At 43.9% G+C, this 18,184-nt stretch overlaps 1 protein-coding gene across 3 annotated transcripts in view; it reads right to left on the bottom strand.

Moving 5' to 3' along the window:
* Nucleotides 1-18,184, bottom strand: part of HDHD2 (haloacid dehalogenase like hydrolase domain containing 2) — a 564,975-nt gene that overhangs the window by 40,564 nt on the left and 506,227 nt on the right. For all 3 annotated transcript variants that reach the window (XM_044081827.1, XM_044081837.1, XM_044081845.1), the window contains one exon: nt 5,642-5,705. In XM_044081827.1, the coding sequence (XP_043937762.1) occupies nt 5,642-5,705 (64 nt within the window). The remainder of the gene's footprint in view (nt 1-5,641; nt 5,706-18,184) is intronic.

Here is an 18,184-nt window from a genome sequence, read left to right as displayed (position 1 = left end):
TGTCTGCATTAAACTTTTCTACAGTATGTTAACATCATTGGGGGGACTCAATGACTGAACCCATTTTGCAATCATCAGTGAACTTGGTCAGCCACAGGCGGTCCACGTTTGCCTGGACTTCTGAGAAATAAATTCCAAACAGTAAAGTGCCCAGCACAGAATCCTGTTGTACGCTACTGGTTACTGGTCTTCTGTTAGAAGTGAAGTTATCTACTTTGATAAAATGTGTCCTGTCGGTAAGTCAATTGGCTAACCATCTAGTGACGCAAGGGTTAATTCCCACTTGGGAGAGTTTCTCTACAATACCTGAGTGGGGGATTTTGTCAAATACCTTGGCTAGGTCAAGGTAGGTGGTATGCACTGTCTTTCCCTCATCCAGGACTTTGGTGACTTTCTCGAAGAAGTCGATCAGGTTTAACAAGCATGATCTACTCTTAACAAATCCTAACTGGGTTGGGTCTAGAGTTTGGAGGTTACCTATGTCCTTGTTGATAAGGTCCATAATGATTCTTTCCATAGCCTTACAGATGAGGCTAGTTAGGCTTATGGGTCTATAGTTCCCAGGTTCATTTGATGCCCCCCCCTCCTTGTGCAGAGAGATTACTGTTGCTGTCCTCCATTCCCTTAGAACATAGCCAGTTTGCAGGCTGTGGCTAAACAGTGATACAATTGGGTCTTCTAGGTCATGTTTTAAGTTGTTTAAAAGGCAACCTTGGATGTTATTGGGTCCCACTGAAGCCGTATTTTTGGCTTTGGAGAGCAAAGAGATGACCTGTTCTCTTAAGATATTAGGCTAAGGAACAGTGGCAGGTATATTTTGGGGAAAGACTAGTGGGGACGGGGGGGGGGGGGGGGAGTGGTGGTGGTGAAGTTTGTGCCAAATATGTCAGCTAGAAGGTTGTCTATTTCCTCTGGTAGAGTATGGATGGTGCCATCCACTACCAGTTCGGCACACAGCTAGACATTAACTACATGCAAAATCTGAAAGGGAAAGAATGCCTTGTGATTATTCTTAGCTAGGGATGCTAATTTTGCTTCCTAATTAGCTTTGAAGGACTTGACAAGCGTTCTAATTTGTTTGTTTAAACTACAGAGGGAATTCTTCCTCTGTGAGCCAGTTCCATCTTGTTCTTTGACATCACTTTCTTTCTTTTGTTGTATAGCCTGTTCATACTAGGGGCCTACTAGGGTGGCTTTTTTTTTTTCAGCAGGACCTGGCTTTAATCTGGTCAGGTACAACTGCACACATGGTTATACAGGGCATTGTCGTAAACCTCTGCATAGGAGTCTGTGTTATCTGTTATTGAGGGGGCTTTGAAACTTTATATACCATCACTTAGCAGAAGTTAATTTGTTTTGGTAAAATTATTAAGCTTTTTTTGGAGCTTGATGGGGTACCTAGCCTTATAATTGCATTGAACGAGACTAATTTATGATCTGATCTTACCAAAGAGGACATCACACAGGGCGGAGTACAGTGCTCCCACATGTTGGTGAATATTATGTCCAGGACATTTGAGATCCTTGTGGGAGTACTAACTATCTATTCCACAGCACTTGCATTGACGAACTCCAAGAACCTCAGGGCTAGCATGTTTGTGGTCATGTATTTTTTTCCAGTCAATAGAAGGATAGTTAAAATCACCCATTACCAAGGTGTTCAGCTGTATAGCAAGTGGCTCCATTAAGCACAGGTATGCAGTATGCTTTTCCTGGGTCGTGGTGGGGGAACCTAGAGCTAGCAATGATGTATTAGGCTGTTTTGCCAATAGTTAATTGGACATGGAGTAGCTAGAGAGAGTAATCCCAGTTGACCAGTCTCGATGTGTACTTCTCCTTAATGAAGATGGCTACATCTCCTCCTTTGGTTCCTTCACTCTGAGTTTGTGGTCTGAACATATGGAAGGCATTGTAGCTCTGCATGGCTGGGGTGCTTTCTGTGGCTTTGAACCATGGCTCTGTGACTACATACATATCAGCATCTTCCAAGGTGAGTAATAATTCCAGGGAGTGTAATTTCCTGTTCAGATTCCTACCATTAGGTAGCAGAACCCTGAGTTTATCTAGACAGGATTTTGTTATGTTGGGAGGTTAGTTGTTTTGACACTGTCTAAAAAAGGCACAATAGGGGTGGCTAATGCCTTTGTCATTATCTGAAAGTCTAGAGAAGAGAGGTGCAGACCATCTCTGGCTAAGCGGTGTGACCTGTCAATCATGTTTTCCCAGGCTGACAGATACTGGATACCCCTGGAAAAACATCAGAAGCTAAGCCAATTGTTGAAGTCAATCATTTTTTGTTGGTATTGTGGCATCATCCTTGGTGAAGGTGGTATGCTGCTTAGGGCTAGGCTCATATCTGCCTGGGACACATAACCTGAGAGCCATGTCTCTCTTCACATAATCCACAGATGTACATCTCAAGTCATTCACTACAAAATGGACGATGACAGAGTCATAACGGCACTTGTTGCTGAGTGACATGATGGAATATGGTACCTGACAGGCAGCTAACTGTAACCCTCTCCTTATCCAGCCTGATGTGGGTGACATCCATGTGTCTCACTATGGAGTCACCTGTGACCAATACATTAGGTTTTGAGGTGTTATGCCATATGCTTATTTGAGGAGACACTGGTGTGTGTGGTGTTGTGTTGTGGTTGTTTTTTGCATTACTGTGTGCGCAAATGGTTTCAGTTTGGGAATGTCTGGATCTTTTGGTAAGCTTCTAGTGGGTACCTCTGCATATGTGGGTTTACGTGTAGTGTCCTTATTTCTTATGGGAGGTGATGTGTGTGTGTGCTGACAACCTGTTTGGTGTCCGATTTGTCCTTATGTGAAAGTACTGACACTAATTTCATAGTATAATTACATCTCTCTCAATGAGTATTTCTTTGATTCAGAAGTAAGTTGTTGTTAGTATACATCAGACAGGTGTTACATTGCCTGAGGATGCCCACGTCAATCAGGCTGCACGGAGAGATGATGGCAAACTGCCTGCCCACTACAGCAGGCTCTTACTGTATGTTCTATTGGGGAAGGGAGTGGGTTAATTTGACTGGACTTTGCTGGTAGCTCCAAGACTACCAGAAGGACTTATATTTGTGTAGGCTAAGGTTGATCAAAATAAGGCAATGCTGCTTAGTGCGCAACTGATTTGCTCTTAATGCATCAGCTTGGGAGGGTTTCACTGATGGATGTCTAGGGAAAAATGTGTGCTTCACAGGTTTTGTGTCTAAACAGGGCACTGCTAACTCCTGCTGCACTCTGGGGACACAGCTTGGTCCCTGACCAGAGATCTTCTGGGTTAGGATACAAGAACTCCAAGATGTTGTTGTCTGTGATCAAAATAAAAACCTACTGTTTTTTTAAATTGGCGATTCAAGACAAAGGGAATTCAGGAAAAAAAAAAACTTCCCCTTGGAACTCCGGAAAAACTCTTCCCCTTGGAGATAACAGTTATGACCGTGGCTGCAGGCCCGGCATTGCCAGTGGAAGAGAATCTTTAGATGTCTGAAAATGTTTCACTGCTTGTGAAGGGATTCTACTTCTTCTTTCGGAGTTGGCCAGGTCTAAAGAAACGGTGCACATAAAGGCCCTTCAAAATGGTAAGGGCCAGCTCACTCATAGTTGTCAATAAGTCTTGTGACAGCAGGACAAAGAGGTTCTTCATCCAGAAGAGAACAAAAGAGAACATACAGGATGTCTGGCCAGATCTCTTCCTCCTTAAATAAGTATGGTCTCAGCCAGACCATCTTGCACAGGGACATGCCTGGATCAAATACTATAGCATTAAGACAGTGAAAGATACAGTGAATCACAAAAAAAAAAAAAAAATCCCACTGTGGAAACTGTAGGCATGATCTTTACCCTGGCCTAATATTTAGGAAAGGATGGAAGCTTTTTGGTGTTTGATCCAGCACAAAGGACCAGAATCTAGCTCGATGAAGCAAAAGTTCAGGGTTCTATGCCTCAGTATGGTACCTTGTTCAATGCAATATACTCCTTGTTAGGAGGCATAGTAGCTACATGTTGTGGTCTCTAATGCCTATTCTGGGCTGAGATAGTAAAAAAGGGAGTTAAGCTAGGGGCTTATTACATGGCATCCTCATTCACTGGAGTCATGGGGAGTCACAACCTAGATATTTCTAGGCTACAAACATTGCATTCTTAATGAAATGCTCCAGTGGAGTAGATGATGGAAGGTGTACGAGTACAACACATCACATGCTCTTTGACCTTCAAAGAAAAAAACATTCAGGTATTTCTGGGAGAAATGAATGGATTCCACAGGCCAACCCAGTGGAATTCATGTGACTTAATGTTTCTCTGAATAAAGGGTCATCCAGTGGAGAGCTATAGGGATGGCAAAAAGACTTTTCCCAGGATGCAAATAGGGAGGGTGAACTCTGCCCTTCTTCAGGTCTTGATTTGGTTTCCCTGTGAACCACTGAGTTGTGTGTGGTCTAGAGTAAAACGAGCTTAGATCAAAGTACTGCACCAGCCATCTCTGCAGCATGGGTACATGAGGCCTGCACCAAGTCTGGTGCTGTCATAAAGCCATAACCGATGTCTGTAGAGCAAGGACAGATCTCAGCAAACATCAAACATCTGAGGATAAGAGCCTGAACTGTGTGCCCTACAGCTGGAGGGCAAGGAAAACCCTTCAAACACTTGGCCATTAAGCCTCACGAGCCTACAGGGAAAGGCATAGAGAATCTTTGGTAGAGTGAGACAAAGCTCTTGTAAAGAACTCTAGAGAATATACTACCCAGGAGTATCCTAGTCCTGAGTTAGTATGCTCTACTAATCAACATGGAGTGAGTGATATCCTACACCCCTAGAAACATCTCCAAGGTGGCTGTCTTGGGTGCACCTCTTTCAAGCCCTCAACATCATTTAAAGAGAAAACGGGGTACAAACTGGAGCCCTCATTAGCGAAAGAAGCAAAGACAACATACACTGGGATCAATTATTTCCACCACTGCGTCTTCTTAATGATAGTGCTACAGCAAAAGCCTGGAGCTACAAAACGATGATTCCAGTGATGTCTATTACAGACACTGTCCACTACCACCATTCTTTTAAATGTGAACTATGATTCTCCCTCTTGCATCTGTAGCTAGCCAACCTGACCTGGCATTTATAGCAGTTCTTTACATTCTACACCTCTCCCAAAAAAAACACAGCAGCACCACTGTGGGTCCTGGCTTGGGATCTGACAGCCTCACAATGAGTCAGGTGCCTTAGGCATTGAACACATTAATTTTTCCACTACAGTTGCTATGATATGAGCCGTGAAAGTGGCAGAAAAAAAGGATCAACTCGGGAGCTAGGCACCTTCTCAGAGTAGCACTTCACAAAAAGACATGCAATGGTGGACAGTATTCATGCCCCTCTCTACCCCCAAGATGTCAAAGCTTCAGAGAAAACCATCTAAACTGAATCAAAAGTTGACAGAAACTCAAATTAGACCCTCCTAGAAGCATCACCAATGTCAAATTCTATGTTTCAATATTGGTATGTTGTAAATGCTTTCCTGTTGCTAAAAACAATGTGACATCTACACTGTTATTATAATATGATCAGTGAATAATCAGCCAAGTAATTGGTTCACAGACATCAAACTCAGAAAATTACTTACCAGTTTTTACTAACACACCCAACATTCCAGCATTCTGTGCACCTCCAACATCATCTCTTGCATCCTGACGAAATAAACACAATTTAGCAAAAATAATTAATTTTACTTTTAACGTTTACAAAGTTTATAAAAATCGGGCCACTTATTTTAAAAGTATATAATTATAACGTATCAAAATGCAATAAAAAAGAAGTTATGTACTCACCATAATGATTCATCTGTGTTGTTGCCTCTCATTTGCTCTTCAACCTGTGGGTTTTGATCTGAGGATCAGACCCAACTTGGCTGCATACCAAAGCTCCTGGCTCTGATATCTGAGCCGCACCTCTACCCATAATGGTCCTCTCCTCCAAATCCCTCAGATCGGGTTTGCTGCACCACTATATATATCATTTAATCCTACAAGCAGGAAGAAATCACCCCAAAACAACAGGGTAAAACAGAAAGGAATACTTCAGGAGCGCAAACAGTAATAAAGTATTTTTTCAAATAATTTTGTTTGGTCCTTGCACAGGTAGGGGGATGGAGGGAGGGAAGTCTGAAGAGCAAATGAAAGGCAACAACACAGATGGAACATTATGGTGAGTGCATAACTTCTTTGTCTGATGTTGTTGCCTTCATTTGTTCTTCAACCTGTGGGACAGAGTCCCCAGCTACAGAAGAATTTGGGAGGCCCTCAAGGAAGGATATTCTGGAGCACAGGAGAACCAAAGGAAGCTCTGTTCCTGGAGATAAATGTCTAGTTCAGGGGTCTGCAACCTACACTAGTGAAAGAGCCATTTTGGCCCCCTCCCACCAAATAAAATTCATCGGGAGCTACAAAACCTACTTGACCCCTAAAATGAAGACACCACAGCGTATATAGTTTTATATATAGTTATTATCTTAAATATAAAAGAACTAAGTTTGCAAGAGCAATATTTAAAATCCGTCCCTATTTTTGTTCCTTTGTTGGAATTGCTCGATCGGTGTGTGCGCACGTGCGTGTGTGTGTGCGCGCGCGATACTTCTCAACCTCTTAGAACAAGAAATCTGGACAAAGCCACAAACAGTGGGGCATAAAGGCCCAAAAAATGGGGACACTTTTTGAACATTGCTCTTTCAAATTTAGAAAGTTGATAGAATAACATATTTTGCATTAGCATGAATTTTATGAAGGGTATAAAGTCTGAAACTCAAATGTCTATTTTTTCTGACTTCAGCCCTCAATAATTTGTCAGAAAATCACAATTTTATGAGAAACAGACCAAAAATATGAGGCAAAAGTCAGGACATTCTGTGAAAATCTGCACAGTTCAGAGTTAACTGTGTGTGTGTGTGTGTGTGTGTGTGTGTGTGTGTGTGTGTGTGTGTGTGTGTGTGTGTGTGTAAAATGCATGTTAACAGAAACCATGCTATTCTAGCAAGTTTCAAAGTTTATACGACCAGTATTTAAACTCCATCCCTATTTTTGTTCCTTTGCTCCCTTTTATTTGTGGCTCTGTCTAGATTTCTTTGCCAAGACTGTGAGGGGTATGGAAACTTTTCAGGAGATGCTGCTGCTGCCAGGGGATCTCTAGATTGCTCAGTGTGTGTGTGGAATGCATAGCAACAGAAATAATGTTATACTAGCAAGTTTCTAAGTTTGTAAGTGTGATATTTAAAAGTCCATCGCTCTCAGTGTGTGTGTGTGTGTGTGTGTGTGTGTGTGTGTGTGTGTGTGCGTGCGCATTGTGTGGTAGAGTGGCCATTATTTTTCAAACCTACAGGGAGCATGCAGAGGGGTGGAAGAGCCACATGCGGTTCCAGAGCCACAGGTTGCAGACCCCTGGCTCTAGTTTGTAGTGAGATATAAAGGTATGGTGATTTGACAAAGTAGCGGCTGCACAAACTTCATCAATGAGAAGTTTCAACTAGCCCTGTTAGAAATATGACACCTAAAGAAATCCCAATCCCTCCGCACCATATGCTCCAGGGACCTCAACCTCATTACCACAATCAGCACAACATGCTGTAGGGACAGGTTCATAACCCAGACACTGCCCATGCCTTGGAATAGACTTCCCATACATGTCAAGCAGAGCACCTCACTGGCCCCTTTTCAAGAGAAATCTTGATGAGCGGATGGGAAATAGAAAGTTCACCCCGAGGATCACTCCAGTGGCTCTACTTGACAGAGGCACCAGGAACTAATGGCAGCATGATGCCAGGGCACTTCTATGGGCTAGGCTTATAAAGGCTTCAGGGCCGCTGGCCTAGTACACACCTATGAACCTAAAAGGCTGAAGAGGTGGAAACAGACCTAGCAGAATGACCCTTAATAGGACAAGGGAATGCCCTTAGTGGAGTAAGTTTAATGCAGCTAGTAATCCAATGGTTTACCCAGCCGGGACTTAGAAAAGGAAACAAAGAGTTGATCAGACTTCCTAAATTTTTGGTTATATCCAGACAGAAAAGAAGTTGTCTGTGTGCATCCAACATATGAAGTTGGTACTCTCCTCTATTTTGAAAATTAGGAAAGAAAATGGGCAGACTAATAACTTGGCTTATGTTAGTTTCTGAAATGACCTTGGGCAGAAAGGAAGGGTTAGTAGTAGAGCAATTCCAACAAAAGAACAAAACTAGGGATGGATTTTAAATATTGCTCTTACAAACTTAGTTTGTTTATATTTAGGATAATAACTATATATAAAACTTTATACACTGTGTTATCTTCATTTTAGGGGTCAAGTAGGTTTTGTGGGTCCCAATGAATTTTATTTGGTGGGAGAGGGGCCAAAATGGCTCATTTGATAGTGTAGGTTGCAGACCCCTGGACCACAGCATCTCTCAGTGACCGTCTCTGAGGAGGGATCAGGGCAAAGAACTCATTGAACTTGGTGTTGGAAGGAGATGCAAAAAAATCGCAGTAAGGTTGACCCCATCTCTGGAAGATCGTATTTGACACTGAAGAATTCAGAGACCACTCATGAGGCATTAGAATGGTCCTGCTGAGTCTGTCTGCCAGGATGTTTGACTTCCCCAAATGTCCATTGCTATGAGAAAGCAGTTGAAAGAAATTACCCATTCCCACAGCCTCATGACCTCTCAACACAAGGGGTAAGAGTTGGTTCCTCTCTGTTTGTTGATATACCAGACCAGTTGGTTCCTCTCTGTTTGTTGATATACCAGACCACTGACATGCTGTCTGTCTGAATTGCAATAGCTCCTGTGAAAAGAGGGATGAGGGGCCTGCAATGGAAAAAGCACAGCTCTCATCTCTAGAATATCTATATGCAAATTAGTCTCTAGAGGGGGTCACGTGCCTTGGCCTGTTTGATCCAGATAGTGCCCCCCCCACAAACTGGGATAAGTCTGTGGTCACAGTGGCCTTGGGAGGGGGAATAATGAATAGGCAGCCCTGGAGGTCTTTGAATTGAAGTCACCACAGAAGAGATTGTTTGCATGCCCTTGAAATCCTGATTTGGTAATTCAAAGGGTAATACAGAAGGAAGCAATGAACTGCTAAAGTTCACTGTAGTACTCTCATGTGAAGGGGAACTAGCGGAAATGGGGTGATTGTGGCCACCATGGACCCCAAGACCATTAGGACAAGACTTGATGGGGGAGAAGAAATGTCCATTACCTGTCTGGATGTCAGTCCGCAAGGTGGAGATTCTGTCAGGAGGAAGACGTGCTAGAGAACGAATTGTGTCCAGATGGGCACCTATAAAGTCTATGACTTGTGCTGAATGCAGCTGAGACTTTTTCAGGTTGATAGAGATACCCAAGGTCGAGGCTAGGTGAAACTGGAATTCTTTGGGTTCTGTAAGTCAATGCCTGGTGGGAGCAGTTAGGAGACAATCTTCTAGGTATAGAAACACCTGGAATCCTTGAAGTCTCAGGTGAGCTACCATGACTGCCATATATTTGGTGAACACCCTGGGGCTGTTTTGAGACCAAAGGGCAGCACTCTGAACTGATAATGGTTGGTTCCTAGCAGGACGCAGAGGAACCTTCTGGAGTGCCTGTTCATCTTGATGTGACAGTATGTATGCAGAAGGTCTATAGAGCACATCCAGTCGTCTTTCTACAGGAAGGACAGAATGGACTGTACAGTGATAATTTGAAACTTTAAACTGGCAACTGATTTATTGAGGATGGTAAGGTCAAGAATGGCCGTGAGGTCCTCTGTCTTTTTGGGCACTATAAAGAATCTGGAGTAGATGCCTGATTCGAGCTGGTCTGGGGGAACACTTTGGATGAATCTCTTTGAAAGCACCTTTGAAATCTCTAACGCTACCTCCTCCCTCTGATTGGGAGGAACATCGAGGAGGGGTTTTCCTTTGAGAGGTTTCTGGAAAAAGGGTATGGAATAGCCTCTGGATATAATTTTTCACTCCCAATGATCTTTTGTGATGGATCCCAAGCTGCTGGGTGTAGAGACATACTTACCCCAACTGCCTCAGACGAGCAGCCGGGCAATCCCTAAGGATCGCTGACTGGATCTCTCTGAGAAAGAATCCAGAGACCCTTGATTCATTGGACTCCCCCACCACCACCACCACAAGGGTGGCATCTGCCATTGCAACCATTTCCCCTCTGCCTCTGGGAGGAAGGTCTCACTGTGAATTCTGAAAAGGACCTTGAGATTTATGGAACCACAACTTTTTACCTCCACACTGGGTCCTATGTTCCGCTGTGGGGTAGAGAAGCTGATCCTGATGGCAGACAAGGTATTTTTATCCTTTTCACTTTCAGAGAGAGAGTTCCCTGACTACGTCCCTCTGTAGTCTGGTTACGTATGCCTAATTCAGCACTTGGAATGCAAAAGTTGAACCTGTCCAAAGCCCTAGACTCCATGTTAGGGGGATGGATGGTGGAGCTATGGTGGGCCAGCTCCTTTTTGGTGGTGGCTGCTAACACCATGGCACTGACGGGAACACCCTTGGTCCAATGAGGGTGGTCAGATGGGGCACTGAGAAGCTTGGTGGGTCGCTTAGCGATTGGTTCCGGATCTTTCCGGACATAAGGCCAATAAAGGTGTCTGCAGGGGGGGGGGGTTACCCAAGAAGTAGATGGGTCTGACCCAACAGTTTCCAGAAACACTGATTCCATTGGGTTTGGGCTTTGGGAAGACCAACTACTCTTTTAGCATAGGATCTCCACAATGCCTCCAAAAGAGACATCCTCAGGTGGTGATCTGGGGGACCCTTTCCCTTCAGTGAAAAGAGTGTCCTCTGTAAGGGATTCAAAAGGGGATCCAAATATCTCCTTTTGCATTGGCGCTGCTCCAGGGGGGTGTCAGAAGACTCTGGGTTTTCCAAAAAGGAAGTAGCCTGGAAATCTTATTGGGCAGGCTGTCCAAAAGGAGACAGAGTAGATGGCTCAGGTACAAAATGCTGCTGGGGGGGGGGCTCCGAAGCAAGTAGAATCGAGGCTATTCTGGGTGCAGAGAAAACCCTCTCCACCATATCGAATGCTGAGGGAGATCAAGACACCAAAAGCAACCCTGATGGAGCTGAAGCTGTCGACAGGGAAGCTCCACAAATCATTATGCCCCTTGGATCCGAGTGGGGAGTTGGAGCTGAGCTATCAAGACAGAAGCTCAATGGGAAGAGACAGATCCAAGAACATTGTGGTTGACGTCAATCCCTCGGACCCAATGCCGAAGGTATGGCTCCGAGAGCTGCTCTGCTCTGAAACAGTCACAGCTGGGTGATTCAGGGAGACTGTCAGAATTGGGGTAACTGTACCTGTTGGATCTGATGTCTTGACTCCAGAAAAGCTCAGGCCAGATAACTCTGAAACCAGGGGTCAGATCGGAGAAGGAGATATAGGAATAAAGGCCAGAATACTGCTCATAGATCCAGGAGGATATGGCGGAAGCAATATCCCCAGCTGGATTTGTGCCTTTAGACAAATAATCATCATGCTGTCCACCTCAGCTTCAGAAAGGCTGCGAGAAGACCTAATGGAGGAAGTGACAGAAGCAGGCCTGGAACCCGGTCTGGGTTGTTGCAGGAGAGGGGACTTTGGTCTGCAAGTTACCAGCTCCGGGAAGAAACATCGGCTCCAATGTTGAGGGGAGGCTTGGATGACTACAGGAGCTGAGGTAGTAGGCTCCAAAGACCTAGGAGCCTTGGCAGGAGATTCTCCCAATTGACGAGACCTACTGTGGGATTTCATACAATCCTTATGTTTTGTTCCAGGGATTTGAGCCTCAGCAGTAGCAGAAGAAGGTAAAGTGGGCAGAAGACCTTTTAATATCAATTGATTTCTTCTATCAATGAGGACACATTGATTGTAGCCCTGAGAGATTGAACACAAAGAATTAAGTGGGCAGCACCAAGGCACACCACACTCTTGACATGGGCATCCAAGAGTGGGATTTTGTGGCCACAAGTCACACACTTCTTAAAACCCATGGGTTTGGGGTCAGACATAGCTAAGGAAAAACCCACAGTGTGTACACACACACACACACACACACACACACACACACACACTACAGAGAAAAAAAATAACACAAGGTAACTTACTCTAAAATTAAGATAAATCTCAGAAAAAGTTTTTTTTTTTTTTTAAATGCAGTTAGGAAAGCGTAGGGAAGGGAAAGTCACAAGGAGGACTATAAAAGAGTACAAAGTCCTAAGTCAGGAAGAAGTAGGCAAAATATGACACAGGGCTAAATAGATAACAGAAAGTTATTTGCTTACCATAATGCTAGATCCATTTGTCTTCTTCAGCCTAAGTGAACTTGTGGGTTACTGGATCCAATCAGATCAGATGATGGCACCTTAAACTCAAATCTAAAGCTCTGCCTCCTGTTCCATAATGTACTGTCCTCAATGATTCTCCTCGGATCAAGGTTACCCTACCGTTTTCCATTACACAGATGTAGGAAAAAAAACCTGTTCTGAGGAGGATACAAAGGATAGTTTCTCAAGGCATGAAGGGAAGAAAAGAGCTACACAAGTAGTCCCAAAGACAGGCGTTTTTGCTGGTGTGCATAGTCATCCTGTAACAGCTGAAAACGATGTTAATTTCAAAAACATCAATCTAGTATTATGGTAAGTTTATAGGTTCATAGGTGCTTACTAGGCTAGCTGCTTTTGTGGACTATTTAAAGCCTAGCCAATTTTACTTAGTGAGAATTGAACCCTGTACTTCTCAGGTGTGAGGTAAACACTTTAACCATTATGCCAACACCCTGTATCTGACATTGTCTTTTCTGTATGCTTCAACTTGTGGGACAGAGTCTCCAGCCAGTCAAACAAGGGAGGCATCAGGACAGAATGTTTTGCAAAATGGTGAAGCCAAAGGCAGACTTGGATTTGGACTGGAAATTTAATTTGTAATGATTTACAGACATGAGTGCTAGACCAAGTAGCAGCTGCACAAATATTGTCTGAAGAGGCCTGAGCAAGAATTGCAGTTGTAGTCGCAACAGCTCTTGTGGAATAGGCTCCAGACTTACCAGGTAAAGGGATTCCTTTGGATGAATAAACAAAGGAAATAAAATCAGAAAGACATCTGGATAAGGTCACCTTCAAAACAGGTTTACCCATCTGAGTACTGAAGAAGACAAAAAGCTGGTTTGATTTTCTGAATGCTTTAGTTCTGTCCAAGAAAAATCTCAATTAACAATGTTGTTACTGATGTTGGGGAAGAAAATGGGTAAACAGATTGGTTGATTCAAGTTCATCTCAGAGGCCACCATCTGTACTTATGAAAAATAAGATCAGGAGATATGCAAGACAAGGCTTGGAGTTCCAAAACCCTGCATGCAGAAGTAATGGCAGCCAAAAACAAAGTCTTTCAATATAACAGTTTCAAATCTACTATAGCAGCTAGTTTTAAGGGAGGTCTAGTTAAGGACTGTAAGAGAAGGGTCCAAATCCCAAGGAGGTACTCGACCCCTAAAGAAAAGCTTTTGAGAGTTTAAGTCGCACATCAGGTATATTATTCATACCTACAAGAAAATTAGATATAGCAACTATCTGAACCTTGATCGTGAAATAGCTGAGACCAGAATGAAAGAGATCTTGATAAGAAATCTAACATTGCATCCAAAGGAGCAGAGATGGGATCTAAACTTTTGGTCAAGACCTAAACAAAATCTTTACCATTTGCTAGCATAAACCTTCCAAGTCGATGATTTCTCGGAAAAAGAAAGGATGTAGACAACTCTCTTAGAAAGCCTGAGACCTCAGGACATCACTGGATCTGGAGGAACCAATCAGTCAATTTGACGGATCTGAGTGAGCTTGACCTGAGGGGTGAGAAATTGACTCTGGAACAGGGTCCAGGACCTAAGGAAGCTGCAATACATGAGGCCACACAAAGGGGAATCATACTTGTATCTGCCAAAAAGGGCCAATGAGGATCATGTTCACTATGTAACAGGATGCATTTTGAAGAAACTTTATTATCAACAGAGTAAGGAGATACGCATGTAGGAGACCCAGGGGCCAAGCATGGACAGGGAATCCCCTTGGATGACTGTCTCAGGGAGATCAGGGCAAAAAAGGTACTGCACTTGGTATTAGAAGAGGATACAGACTGCAGCAGGACTGGCTCCAATGGCTGAACACTCGTGCCACTGTCTCTGGAATGAGGGACCACCCATAAGGCATAAGGACGCTCCTGCTCAAGTTTTCTGCTAGTATGTTAGATTTCCCTGGGATGTGCACTGCTCTCAGAAACCATTGTGAGGGACACTGCCCACTGCCATAGTCTCAAGATCACAGTGGATATGAGCAGTCCCCCCCCCATTTATGTACCATGCCACTGCAGGGTTGTTGGACCAGACGGCTATCACGTGCTTGGGGATAAGGCCCTGAAAGTCCTGTAATACCAGGACTGCTCTCATCTCCAAGACGTTGATGAGAGGACTAAAATCCACCCGGGACCAGGTACCTTAGGCTGTCTTCCCATCAAAATGCACCCTCCCCCACCCCAGGAGGGAAAGCATCAGTGGTGACCTGGGGCTAAAAGAAAACAAAAAGATGACCTGGTGGAACCTGGTGAGACTCTAACCACCAAGCAATGTGGTGGTGGCATATGTTGGTATGACAAATGGGAAGGTCTGTAGGATGAGGTGAGATTGACCACTGGACCAACAATGTCCACTGAAGAACTCTCATGTAGAACATTGCCAATGGCACAAGATAAATAAACGTAGACATCAGGCCAATGAGATGAAGAACTAAGTAAGCTTGAGGTCTCTGAGAATTTAGAACTTGACTGGCTTAACTCCAAAGAGAGATCAGTCTGGAGGAAGACAATTGTTTGATGGCATCCAGACAGCAACAGATAAATTCCAGGACTTGCACCGGTTCCAGATTGGACTTTTTGTAGTTCACAGTGATACCCAAGAACAGATACAGGTGGAGCAAGTGGTCCCGGGCTTGAATTAGAGACACTCTAAGGGGACAGTCATCCAGGTAAGGCAAGTCCTGGAACTCCAGGCTGCCACCACTGCCATACACTTGGTGAATACATGGGGGGGGTGGGGTGGGGGGGGTGTCTGTGGTGACCACAAATGGCAGTGCTCAAAACTTGTACCAGCTGGCTCCCAGCTGGAAAGCACAGGAATCACCTGGAATGCCTCACTACCTTTGCGACAGTAGGCATCTTTGAGGTCTACTGAGCACATAAAGTCATCCATCATCACGGGGAGGAAGGAGTGCATCATCACCATCCATAACTTCGTTTCACATAAAGGCTCAGCTTGCTGAGCTCCAAAATGGATCCAAGGTCCTTGTTTTCTTTGGCACTAAAAACTATTTTTTTTAACAAGAAATATCTTTATTGAAATATATTACTTGCAACATAGGCAATCACACATTTATATAAATGAAAATGAACCATATTAACATTTTCAGTTACAAACATTATGCATCACATATAATCTTCTACACAGTCACTGTCAATCAAACGTTACATAGCCCATTCTATTCCTACCTTCTCTTAAACCTCATTCCTCCTCCTCTACATTATTCTGCATGTATTGTTCCCACAGTTCCTATTTTCCTATGTAATTTGCTCCTACTCTTTTCTAACGATCCCACTTCCAGTTCTTTTATCCCTGTTACTATTCACTTCTTCTAGTATGGTTGGTTTAGACTGAGTTCATGATCTAGCAATTTCTTTTTTAGCAGCCACCAGAATTAAACTCTGCAAGGTCTTACCATGTATAGGCAATTCTGATTTTGTATCACAGCTCAAAAAATAATTTCCTTTCTTACTTAATTTTCTCAGTAGTCTTCAGGGAATTTTTAAAGTCTGCCAACTTATTACACTCCCCCAACATATGATTCCAATCACCACTTTCATCCCCATCACACCTCCAACATTTACAAGCTACCGGAGGAAAAATTATTTGGGGTTTGCTTGGGATACAAAAAATACCTATGCAAACACTTCCAAACAAAAATCCTAGATCTTCTAAACTTTGTTGCATGTTTGGGAGCCATACATTCTCTCATGGTACTAAAAAGAATCCTGAGTTGACCCTGAATCTTCTAAGGTCTCATGGGACCTCTTGGATAACTTGGTGGATAAGCAGTTTTCTTATTTCCACCTCTGCTTCCCTTATGGGACCCCAAAAGCCCTGGTTCTGTTGACTGCCCCTCCCTCTGGGTTGACATCCATTGAAGTTCCCCCACTGTGCACTGGATCTCCTTCACCAGGAGCATCTTGAAAGAACTATTGCAGATTGCAAAATAAAAGTTATTTCCTCCCTTCTGGTTCCTTCATGAGGTCCTCTGTGGGGTAGAGAAATAGTCTCCTACCAGAGACCACGTGTTTTCATCTTGCTCACTTCTGGTCAATGTATCTTTTAATTTGGGACCAAAGAGAGTGGAACCATTGAAAGAAGTCTTTTGAAAGGACGCCTTGAAGCAGTCCACAAAGTTACATGTGTGTATCCAGGCATATAGTAATACTGGTGTCTGCTGTGATAGCCATTTCATCTGCAGCACTTGAGAGAAGCCTCATAAATACATTTATGACGGATTGGAGTGTAGACAACTGAGCCTCCAGCGACTTTTGATTCTCCAGAGGATGCTGTATCATCACCGTCTTTGACGTCACCAATAGCGAATCCCTTTAGAGCCTCATCAGATGAGCCACGTAGTTCAGTACATGTAAAGCAAATATTGCTGAAGCATAGCTGCACTTTCCTAGATGGTTCAATGCCCAAGGCTCCTTCTTTGGGGGGGGTTTGAACTCTAGAACTCTCCTTGGAAATCTCTTCCTTGGTGACTGCAGCAACCACAATAGCATCTATTGTCAGGCCCTTGCTCCAAAAATGTCTTTCCTCGGGAGGGATTAATACTCGGTCAGGTTTCCAGGAGACTGGCTCCACCATTCTGGGTTCTCTCCACACCCCCCACGATACCAAATCGATGAAGGCATCTGGATGGCAAACCACCCAGGATGTGGATGAGCCTGCGCCAAAGGCCCAAGAAAGACCAACTCCTTGGGTGAAGGGGCTTCTCTAGTCTAGCCTCCAATATGTCTCATCATTTCTAACAAGTTGCCAAGACAGGCTTCTTCTTTGGTGGATTTTGGGGGTAATAAAGAACCCGGAAAGCCTGTAGCATGGGATGGACTGCAGTCTAAAGACACAGACTGTCTTGCCCTAAGTACCAGATGGATGAGATTATCAGGACAGATCTGACTTAACAGAAACTCCAGTCTCAGAATGAGAAAGAATCCAGTCTGTCATGCTGAATGTTGACTGAGGCTGGATGTCTGGGCATGGTTCATTGGGGATCTGTAGATCCAAGAGAGAGACCGGGACCCAATGCCAACCCTTCCGGATTTGATGATAAAATCAGAACTAAGATACCAAGGCTGAAGTGCCTGAAGGAAGGGAAGGCTTCAAAAGTCCAAGGGCCAGTCTGGGCCATAAGGCTTCAGCCTCAAAGCTTTGACTACTTGATGCACTCAGCACCTAAGTACTCAGAGTCAAGAACATCAAAGAAGGAGCCAGTGTCTGAGGCAGAAAAGCTATTGGCACTGACAAGGGGAAGGAAAAGATGCAGTCGGACCAGTGGGGCAGGAGAACCTCTGGTATCAGAGCCAAGGAAGAGGGGCTGATCCCATGGTCCATCTGCGCCTTTAAGGAGGTACACAAGCTATTCCATCTCGGAACCTGAGATACTTCTGGACAACCTGGCAGACCTAGATGAAGCCATAAAAGATGACCTGGAAGGCTTAGAAAAAGCAAGAACCAAACCTTGGATCTGAAATGGAGATCTTTTGATCCAAAGCAGAGATGGATCCAGCAAAAATTCTGGAGCAGGAGTTATAGGTAGGAAGGAGAAGTGAAGCCTGTCTGAGGCAGGAACCACTGACAAAAGGGACTTGGAATACTGAAAGTTGATGATCTGAAGGACTCGGAGCCCACAGCCCTAATAGAAGGCAATCAGCACAGAGGGGCCACAGATGACGCATCCGATGTTGGAAGCTAAGTTAATCATTAATTTTGATAGTCTTCGTCCTGAAGGTCTTAATCAGGACATTAATACTTGTATTGTGTAAACAAGAAAAATAATAAACAAATATAAAGTT

The sequence above is a fragment of the Protopterus annectens genome, chromosome 1.part1, assembly GCF_019279795.1.
Source record: "Protopterus annectens isolate FY-2018-M chromosome 1.part1, PAN1.0, whole genome shotgun sequence".
Lineage (NCBI taxonomy): Eukaryota > Metazoa > Chordata > Ceratodontiformes > Protopteridae > Protopterus > Protopterus annectens.
Note: the sequence above shows the minus strand (reverse complement) of the source record. Positions and strands in the feature narration are given on the sequence as shown.